The 10,992-nt window shown below is 32.3% G+C and overlaps 1 protein-coding gene across 2 annotated transcripts; it reads left to right on the top strand.

The window, feature by feature from the left end:
* The first annotated feature begins 6,497 nt into the window (after positions 1-6,497).
* LOC145015810 (E3 ubiquitin-protein ligase MIEL1-like) lies at positions 6,498-9,657 on the top strand. Of its 2 annotated transcripts, none has more exons than XM_078974289.1 (12): positions 6,498-6,750; positions 6,892-6,979; positions 7,086-7,142; positions 7,267-7,299; positions 7,408-7,485; positions 7,603-7,646; positions 7,746-7,804; positions 8,539-8,621; positions 8,708-8,799; positions 8,868-8,937; positions 9,146-9,184; positions 9,373-9,657. In XM_078974289.1, the coding sequence occupies exons 1-12, from the start codon at positions 6,656-6,658 to the stop codon at positions 9,508-9,510; spliced, it is 876 nt and encodes a 291-aa protein (XP_078830415.1). In that variant the 5' UTR covers positions 6,498-6,655; the 3' UTR covers positions 9,511-9,657. The 2 variants fall into 2 exon arrangements, with proteins under 2 accessions (XP_078830415.1, XP_078830416.1); XM_078974290.1 differs by having other exon boundaries at positions 6,501-6,750; positions 7,764-7,804.
* The last annotated feature ends 1,335 nt before the right edge of the window (positions 9,658-10,992 follow it).

A 10,992-nucleotide genomic window follows, 5' to 3' on the forward strand; every position in this document is an offset into this window, starting at 1 on the left:
ATATATATATATATATATATTTATATATAGAACTAGGTTCAAATGTTTTTAACAACTATTGTGTGCATGAATGCACCAATAGGAAATTAGGAAAAAATAAATCATTAAATAAATAATCTAAGGGTATTATAGTAATCTTTGCATAGTTAATTATGGTAGATCAACAACAATTCCTTATATCACGCAACAAGCAAAGATAAATATAGAACATTAGCCCTAAATCGATTTCACCGCTTCCCATCATCCCTTGTCACACCCCAAAACCGATAACGGCGGAATACGTTTCGGGGTGGATGACGTAGTGTACAGTATCATCACAATTGTATAATAGTAAAAGCAAGAAACATACAACCATTTCATTTATATAGTAAGTGTATTTACAAGTGTGTTTTGTAATGTTTGACAAACACCAAAAGTAAACAAAAATAAGAGATGGGTCTTGTATCCTCCATCTTCTCCAAAAATGCTGCTGCTGTACCTGTCTATCTTTGACCTGAAGATACAAGTTATTTTGAAAAGAATATCAGCATAAAGCTGGTGAGTTCATAAGAGTTTTAGTGTGAGTACTTGTATAAAAAGCATTAGAGTCATTATTATGAAAACTGAAGTTTGAAATCATAAATAGTGGTGAGACCTAGAAAATCCCATATTCTCCAGAACTGCATAGTAAATGAAAATCCTTAAGAAATCTGTTGTTTCTATCTTTGAATGTCATTTATCATAGAAGTGTAATAGGGACTCACCATTAAGTAATGTAATATAGTGAGTTATTCTTAGAGTATATAATAGTGGTGCAGCATCCTTTAGTATTAGATACTTATTTACTTCGGGATATTACTTCATCTTTCTTTTAGTATTTTAGTGCGGTTATAGTGTCTTTCTAGTATATTCCCAATAGTGTGAGTAATAGCGAACCCCCATGACCTTCCCAGTCATGCATAGTGTAGTAGAGTAAAAGCATCCCTGGGCCTGAGCGGCTCGGACTGAAGTTATCAGTCGGGATGTAATAGCGTCTGCCCCGTATAGATCTATACATATAGTGTCGTCTTCCTATCGGAAAACTTCGGGCATAGTGTATAGCGTATAGAGTATCCCGTAGTGGATTAGTGAGTTGTCTCATGATTAGTGCATTCTCTTGTATTATAGTGTAGTAATCTTTCGTATAACTTGTATTGTATTCTCTTATTAGTGTATTGCTTTATAATATAGAGAATTGTAGTAGTGTAGAGTAATAGTGGAAACAAGGGATAGAGTCCTTAACTATACCCATTATAGTTAATTTAGTGTATGTGGTTCTAATCAAGTAGTGATTCAGGTAATTAATGAATTAAGAAGTACTCATAATCTGTACTAATATATGAGATATATAATTAAGAAATCAATGACAGTCGGATGGATAACTACTACCCTAAGTCCACAATCAAACAAGAAACAGGAAATAAGGCGAGCTATCGGTCCTAAGTCTTTCAAGTCTTACTTATATAAATATATTAGTATGATTACATTCTTATAAAGAGTTTTATTTAACAAAAGTATTGTACGAAAGGAACATTAAAAACTTGTTATTTAATCCAAAGTAGTTTTGAAGACAATTGATTTATTTATAAAGCATAGTGATTAATCACATATGATTTGAACTACAGGTTGTGAATCACATGTGATTAATTCTGAAATCTGAAAAATAGTCTTGTATAACTTTTCATAAACATGTATATTCAACTTGTATCTTCCCCCTAAAACATATAAAACATTTGAAAGGTTCATTTAACGGGTATGAACTCACCTGAAATCGCGGAAATCGGGTAAATCGGGTAAATCGGGTAAAAGTGTCGATTGAGCGTTTGGTACCCAATAACCTCTTGAGCACCTCCTAGGACCCTAATGTCATATGAAATATGTATTTTACAAGAATTTAATCATCTTATGCTTTTCATTATAGTATTTGGACATTCTAGCATCGTTTTCGGGGTTTTAAGGCCTAGAAGGGGTTCCCGAGAGTGGTACAAAGTCATGAATGATTTACGGGAGGGTTCACGAGCTCACTCTTTTGGAGTTTATGGCCCAAAAGCCATCCTTTGGGAGTTTACGGCCGTAAACCCCCTAGGTTTGGCCGTAAACTCTTGTGGCACTCCAAAGTGTATGTTTAAGGTCTTATTTCACTTCCTTGATTTAGTGGTATGTGTCTTGGACTATTTTAAGGGATTAAACATCATAATTTGTGACATTTTTGGGGAGTTTACGGCCAAGACTTGTTCTTGGGCCGTAAACTCTTGTAAACCCTTCAAGATGTATGTTTTATTGGTACAACAAAGTCTCATACACCTTAGATAAATCCTAGAAGGCCATATAGTGAGTTTGGGACAATTTGGCATATATTTTTGGGGAGTTTACGGCCCAAGAACACCCTTGGCCGTAAACTCTTCATTTTGTGTCCAAATGTGAAGTTAAATGGTACAACACACTTCCAAAGGCCTTAACTAAATTCCTTACAAGCACTAGGGTAGTTTAGGGACTTGTTTGACACAAATTTTTGGGTGTTTACGGCCCAAGCTTAAGCTAGGCCGTAAACTCCTCATTTTGTCCTCAAATGGAGTTGTTTGATGCATTTAAGTGTTCCTTAGCGTCAAGTCCAATTTACCAAACATCTTAGAAGAGTTTTTGGGACTTTAAACAAGTGTTTTTGGTGTGTTTGAGGTGTTTACGGCCTAAGCACATGCTTGGGCCGTAAACTCCTTTTTACATGTCTAATCCATGTGTTTTAGTGTCCAAACCCTTCTAGATACATGCCTTAATTAGTATACTAGCTTAACATGAGGAAAAACTTGATCTTTGGCATGATTTTGGGGGTTTACGGCCTAAGGAGCTTCTTAGGCCGTAAACTCCTTTATGGTCCTTGATTCTCATGATTTTGGACTCTAAAAGCAGTAAAGTATGATTAGATTAAGTTAGGGGATGAATCCTTACGTTTGGAAGTCGGAAATTCGCAGATTTGGAGTCGATTTCGGGTCTAGAGAGAGAAAGTAGTGAGAGAGAGGTGTAATTGTGGTAAAAGAGTCCAATTGAAGTGTTCAAGTGTTTTTATATGTCTCGGGTATTGTACCCGATACACGGCTACTCGATGCTAAAGTTTAACGGGGTTAAAACTTTTTTCCCGGGTGAAGTGGTTGAAACAGTAATACAACTCTATTAGGTTAAACTAGATTAACACGTATGAGTTATATTACTTATAATGATATTAGGACATGCATATAATTAGATATTCGGATATTAACGATTCCAAATATTACATAAAATAACGTACGTTAACGTATTCCGTTAGTGAAAATGGGATTTGTAACGGGAATAGATTTAGGGTTGTCACATCCCTGTAGATCGATTAAAAACAAAATTGAAGAGGACACCTTTAAAGGACGGTAATACATTTTTCTTCTTCTTCTCTCTTCCACAACTGTCTCTTCCAGATCGAATCTCCCCCTGCAATCTAGGGTTCTGCAAATCTCCTTAAGCTCTTCCGATTACATTTGCTGAACCTCTCTTCACGATCTGCCCACGTCTGAGACATTATTTACATTTCAAAGTACATAAACCCTTTTCCCCTTTTCAATATTTGCAAAGATTTGATTCAATCTTACCCCTGTTTTAGCAATACTTGGTGTCCGATTTGATTTTTTCTTCTATCGTTTTTAGGTTTTGTACCGATCATGACGATTGCTGATTCGGGTGCCCTAATGGAAGAGCGAAGGATTGTTAAGGAGTTAACAGATAAGGCCGAGTTATGTTTGAAAGAGGGAAACTTATATTATGTTGTCTCCAACAGGTAATCTAATGTATATCTATGTTAATTTATATTATGTCATCACCATTTCTCTCTGTCTTCTCTAAGTTAACTTATCTAATGAATTCGATTAGTATGTTAGTGTGTTTGGCTGTACTTTATCTTATTGCATGTAAGGTGTTTGTGAAAATGTCTAAAAGAGAACTTGATATAATATATACAATTTGTTTGATCGGTGGGTTTGGATGTACATTATCTCATGATTGATTTTGTATATGATTGATTTTAGGTGAATTTGATTAGTGTGTTTAGTGTGTTAGTGTGTTTGGTTGTACTTTATCTTATTACATGCTAGGTTTATTCTAGCAGAATGTATTCTGCTACTTGTATTTCACTTGACAATATCTGATGTGTATATACATGCTTGTATGTGTTCACTTAGGAAATACGTTCCTTATTCATTTTTTATTACGTGATGCATCTTTAGTGGTAATACAAAAATGCAATATAAAATAGCAAATTCAAAAGGTTTTTTAAATGATGCCATGACTACCTTATGCTTGAAGATCTTTTCATGCTTAGAATAATTTTGATGTGTTTCGAACACCTTCCAGGTTGGTGATAATGTTTATATAACTAAAATAGAAAAGATGATGATAAAAACATTGATATTTCATCCCAACTTGTGAGAAATACTCGATTTGCTCATGGACCTTCACATATAAATATACTCATCTAGGTAATTTTATTTATTTTATTATTTTATGCTGCAACTTGATTATAGATGATAAGTTTTCATGGTTTCATTACATATACTAATGAAAAGAAACTATTATACAATGTATTATAACAGAATACTAATTTTTTTAGGAAAATCAAATACACAATATAGTAGATTCTGTAAGAATACATTATGCTTTGTATAGTATATTATGTTAGAGTAAACTCAGTTAGAATTTAAAATAATAATTACACTTTAGGTTTAATGATTCTTTAAGAGTTTTTGTTAAAAATTTTATAATATTTTTTGGTTACACAATAGTAATGGGTAACTGTATGATGCTATAAATGGTAATTGCATATATATTCTATCAGAAATAAATGGTAACTAAAAATTATATTTAATGATTCTTTTAGAATCTTTGTTTACCTTTTAATCTTTCTTTCTTTTTCTTTCTTTTTTTGTAATAGATATTTCTCTTGGATTGCCTATTATTCTGCCAGAATAAAATCTATGTTTTTTGCCAGAATGTATTCTATGTATCCTATCATATTATATGTATTCTACCAGAATATATAAAGTGATAGTTAATTGCAAGTAACATGTTTTTAACCATTATTAGTTTTTGTTGTATTTGTGATAGGAATGGCTGGAAGAATACGTTGAAGACCTAATAGGAATAACTTGAAGAGTGAATAAAGTTTGATCACACTCATAATTTTAGAATGTTGTTAATTTTTTAAAGATTTTTATTCATTTTTGTTGATATTCTTTTAAAATATGTATAATTATATTAAAATGTATAAGACTTTTAATCTGTAAGAATATGTATGAATTTTGTATTTAAGTTCGGATGTATAAGAATATATTAGAATATTGTTATTTTTCAACATTGGATTCAATAATATTGTTATTCTTCAATAATATTCTAATAGAATAAAATTGTGAAAGAACATCATTCTAACAAAAAAATATTCTGACAGAATAAAAATCGGTTATGTATACAAATTACATTAGAATTAAAATTGAATTAGTTAACAAAATTCAGATTTTTAAATTAGGAGAAATAATTATCCCTAAAGATCCGAAATTTTCCTATTATAAATGTAGTTAATTGTCCAAAATACCCTTTTGCTAGAATTTGTGTGATTATATAGTACATGTTATCCCATTGTAATATCATACAACGTCAAATCATGTACATTGATTAATTTCATCCGTTGGTCCAGATCTGTGCATTCTGACACACAATAGTTAGTAAAAACAAAATAATCTAACTATATATATATATATATATATATATATATATATATATATATATATATATATATATATATATATATATATATATATATATATATATATATGCAAGGTACAAGGATTATTGTAATATGTGGCTGGATAAATGGTGTTTCATTATAACCTATAAACTTGTAATTATAAATAAAAGCATAAAACATAGAATAAATAAATAAAAAACTCTAGTTAAAAGTGTATTTCATGGACTAAGATTAAAGTGTTGAACTATAACATGGTTACCTAGTATGTATTCTATTTTGTAAAACTCCTTACAACCACAACACAAAACTAATATAATGATTGAAATCAAAAATATTAATCTAATTAATTGCTATCAATATGTAAAATAAACTAAAGAATGATTACAAAAAGGGATAATAGCTTGAAAATGTAACAAACTTTCAATTTTGTTTATATTTAGTCTTTGAATTTTTTTAGTACTTGAATTATCATTGAATTATTTGAAACTGCTTATTTATCCTTATAATCGATCATACAAGTAACATATAAACAAATTCAAATAATTCAAGGATAAATCAAAATAAAAAAATAAAAAAAAATTAATAGGTAAGTATGGACAAAATTAAAATTTTTACATTTTCAAGTCATTATTCTGTAAAATATATCAAATGCTAAATAACTGAGTCAGCCCCATCTAATTGCAGTGTCAAAGGCACTATGAATTTGATCTAATTATACAAGCAGAACTAGAGCTTTTTAGGTCAATTTATCCGATCCGGTCGTAGTGCAACGTGCACCGGTACACTTCGAACTGCGAACCCCCATCCCGATATTGCGCATATATAAGATATAAAGCTACGAGGAAAACCCCAAATGCATCATCATATACCAAAATCAAAATGCAAACGCCACACACTCCCCTCGACACCTCAATGGCCGATGATGATACTCCACTTCAAAACAACCCTCAAGATTTTGGAAAATCGCTTCACGGGTAATCCCTCTTCGTATTACTTCTCCTCTTCGTTTTCGCTTCCACGTTGAATTTGTTCGATGATTCCCAATCTTATGTTTGTTGTTTTTTCTTTTTTTATATCTTTTCGGATTGTTTTGACGACGATGATCGGAACGCTAGGTGCAATCATTACCGGAGAAGATGCAAAATTCGTGCTCCGTGTTGTAATCAGATATTTTTCTGCCGTCATTGTCACAACGAAGCCACGGTTCGCCTTTTCTCCCCTGTTTACGAATTTCAACAATACTTCAAATCATTTGATAGGGGGGAAGCTTTAGCTAATTGACGTGTTTTGCATTTTGCGATATGTATAGAGCGCGTTGACAAACCCTAAGGAACGCCATGAAATTGTTCGGCACGACGTTAAACAAGTACTCTTTTTTTTTTTTTTTTTTTTTTTTTTTTTTCTTTGACGAAATATTACGTTTCCGTGCATTAATCATTGTCTTTGAATTGATACGATGAGGTCATCGGTTGATTCGTTGGTGGTTCCAGGTTATATGTGCAATTTGCAATACTGAACAGCAGGTTCGTATTCAAGTTATGAGCAACCTAATGGCGATCATCAAATTTCAGAAAACTTACTTTCCGCCATCACCTAATAACAATCATTCCTATGAAATATGAATATGATAGGTTGCTCACGTCTGCACCAATTGTGGAGTGAAAATGGGGGAATACTTCTGTGGAATTTGCAAGTTCTATGATGATGATGTAAGAACTGCCTCCCTTTCATTCTGTTTTATGGCACTAAGAGTTACTTCATAAAGAAGGTCTCGGAGGGTTTGGACTATATGCTAACTTCTGTATATTTGTGGCCTTGTGATTCAGATTTCAAAGGAACAGTTCCATTGCCATGACTGTGGAATATGTAGGTTAGTATGTAAGAAAAGTTGTGGGCTTTGGAATTATAAATGTGGTTCTTTTTTTTTTTTTCTTTTTCTTTTTTTAAATTATAAAATATCTTATGCTAGAATTATAAATCACTACAGAGTTGGAGGTGGTGCAAAATTCTTCCATTGCCAAAAGTGTGGTAAGTGGTCATGCTTTCAACATTTTTTCCTGCCTTTCCAATCACTTTAGGGGGTGTTTGGCTTGCCAAATTCCATGGGATTTGGTCGGAATTGGAATTCAATTCCATTCCATTCCGATCCCAGGTCTGGTTGCAACTTGCAAATCAGTATGGACTTGAATTATGTTGAAATTCACAAAAATCCTTTGACTTATGGATTTCAAATTTCAGTATTCCACCCTAAAACCCATGGTATTTTTCCTTTTAAAATTACATTGTTACTATTTTAACCCTAGACTTTCAGAAGTAAATACCCATTCGATTATTCACTGCTACCCAAATGTGTTAAGGGAATATGGTTTAATGCATAGAATAACAACCAAAATTTGAAAATTACGAAGATAAAGATTAAAATTTATAAATAGTTTCATTCAGGGTAACATTGCCAAAGTTGGTTGTCATTCTTGATCTTAACTCGAACCTAATTAATTAACTGCGAAGAATGTCATTCAACTTGGTCTATATTACCCTAAAAGACTCTTTTTGTAAAGTTGAAGCCTCTTTTTTGTTGATTTTCAAACTTGAGCTACCAAATTAGAAACAAGGACAAAGGTGGTTGTCTTTTTGAACAATTAATAAGCCTGATTTGTTTTGTGGTCCTCACCATACAAGTTGCAAAATTGGTGTTGGTTTTTCTACGACCACAAGTCACACAAACAAATCTTGGAAATCTTGATTCTTGACTATTTTATCAGGATCTTGCTATGATGTAACGTTGCGTGATAATCATGCATGTGTGGAGAACTCTATGAAAAACCACTGCCCTATATGTTATGAGGTCTGCTCTGCTATCTTTATTAAAATTGTTTATTATTCTACTTTTAAAAAATATATTTTTTTTTAACATGAATGCTTTTATGGTAGTTTCTTTTTGACTCTATCAAGGGTGCAACAATCATGAATTGTGGACACCCGATGCACATGGATTGCTACAAGGAGATGATCAGCCAAAATCAGTTAGTTTATTTACATGTGAATCTTCCTATAAATGATTCCTGGTGATAAGTTGTTGTTTGTTTTGCAGATACCGTTGTCCCATTTGCTCAAAAGCGGTGTGTGATATGTCTAGAACCTGGCGAAGATTAGATCAGGAGGTATACATATACAATTACAAAGTGATTAAAAATAAAATAAAATTATTTTGGGGTATGAAAATAATTAAAATTATGATTTGTACAAAGCAATTTTCACTGCTATAGTCGGGTAAAATTTTCAAATGTATAATGTCGTAATAAGAAAAATATGGAAATTACAATGCTATAAGTGGGTAGATTCGTCAAAGTAAGTTTGTAATTTTGACAGATTGAAGCTACTGCAATGCCTGAAGAATACCGATACGAGGCAAGTCTTTACATTCACTTTTTGCCCTTTGGTTATACATTTTATATCTGTCTTTTCTTGAATTTTATATATAAATTTAATCCTACTTCGGGTGACTTTTAAGTGTTTTGATCCATTTTCCTTTAAATGAATCTGTTAAAATTATGGGTCTGACTCTGACCTATTATTATATCTATTATATCTTGCAGATTCCAATCCTGTGCAATGACTGTAACAATACTAGCAAAACATCGTTCCACATTCTTGGACACAAGTGCAGTAACTGCAAGTCTTACAATACACGAAGAATTGGGACACCAAACAACTCGTTGGAGCCACAGATTTAACTTATTGGGAATGCTAAATTAACACATCTGTCACAAATTCCATATAGATAGATAGATCCATCCATCGTTAGACAGACAGACAAATAGATGTTTTGTTGCTAGATTAAAACCATGATTATTATTATTATTATTATTATTATTTTTCTACGTATTTAGATTCATGCATTTTGCTACAGATGTGTTGTAGAATCGCAAAAGCTCACTATCATAATTCATAAGTGATGTAGGTTTTGTTATTATTAATGGGTTGTGCATTATGTGAGATCTAGATGAGGTCAAATATAGTCTGCTGCTAGGTGGCTGATAGTATATAAGGGTCCAATGTCCACAACAAGCCCAATCCATATTCGTGTTGAAACTAAGCAACCTTTGACCTTTTTTGTAAATATATCACCTGTAACCACTAACCAACTGTGTTATGCCTTATGAGGGTGAATGGCGTGTTTGGATTTGTTGTCCAATATTGAAAGGTCCGTTTGGTGTGTACTTTTTTTTTTCATCTATTCTAATATTGTCGTGTTTTATATCGGGAAACTTGATATTTCCTTTTGTTTGTTTGAGATAATCACTGAAGTAAAAAAAAAAAAAACATCTTTGGAAAAGAAATATCATCAAATAACTACTAATTTTGTAAATATGATGTACCCTAAAGCGTTATTAAACATTCTTAAAAATTTCTTGAAGAGAAATATTAGAATGTTCCCAAGTCATCTCTTGCAAGGCTTCCAATTGAACTGGACCAAACCCGGAACAAATTTGGAACCGGAACCGGTTTAGGGGAAATGACTGGACAGATAACCGGACCATTAACCATATATTGGTGCCGGTTCCTGTTTTTCAGTTTTTGTACCGGCTGAAACTAATACAACATGCAATGCAAATGGAACAAGTCGGTAAAACATTTGTTATTCAATGGATTAGATGGGTTGACATTCACAAATTTAAATTAGTTATCATTCATCATAATGAAAACTAAAAGCATTATAACTTTGATATCCCTTCTTTTGGAGACCGGAACTCAATGAATATGTAACCAAATAAGGTGAAATTCTAGTCTAAAATTAAGTAAAAACAGCAAGCTACATGCTGGGAAAAATATTATGTTATTCCGTCAAACAAATGAGTTATTACAGTTTTAATAGTTTCACAAATTCGACGTTATGTAGAAAATCTGAAAACATTTTACCTCTAATATCGAGTCTAATGAATACATAACCAAATAAGGTGAAAGTATAGTCTAAAACTAAATAAAAACAATAAACTACATGTTGGAAAATATCATGTCCTCCCAACTTCAACCGAATGAGTTATAACAATTTGAAATTTTTTACATATTCAACGTTATGTAGAACCGGTCCAACCCAAATTTTACCAGAACACATTGGAACTGAACCAAAAAAAAGAACTAGAAATGAGGATTAACGAGAATCGACAACCAGCCCGGTGTATGAAAACCGCTACTGATCCAATGGTGGTCCTAGT

This window comes from Lactuca saligna, chromosome 9, assembly GCF_052625555.1.
Source record: "Lactuca saligna cultivar CGN05327 chromosome 9, ASM5262555v1, whole genome shotgun sequence".
In the NCBI taxonomy this organism is placed as follows: Eukaryota; Viridiplantae; Streptophyta; class Magnoliopsida; order Asterales; family Asteraceae; genus Lactuca; species Lactuca saligna.

Coding starts and splice junctions, on each gene's coding strand:
- LOC145015810 (XM_078974289.1), top strand. CDS start 6,656: ATGCAAACGCCACACACTCCCCTCGACACCTCAATGGCCGATGATGAT. Junction 7,143..7,266: donor TTCGGCACGACGTTAAACAA/GTACTCTTTTTT, acceptor TGGTGGTTCCAG/GTTATATGTGCAATTTGCAA. Junction 8,800..8,867: donor GAGATGATCAGCCAAAATCA/GTTAGTTTATTT, acceptor TTTGTTTTGCAG/ATACCGTTGTCCCATTTGCT.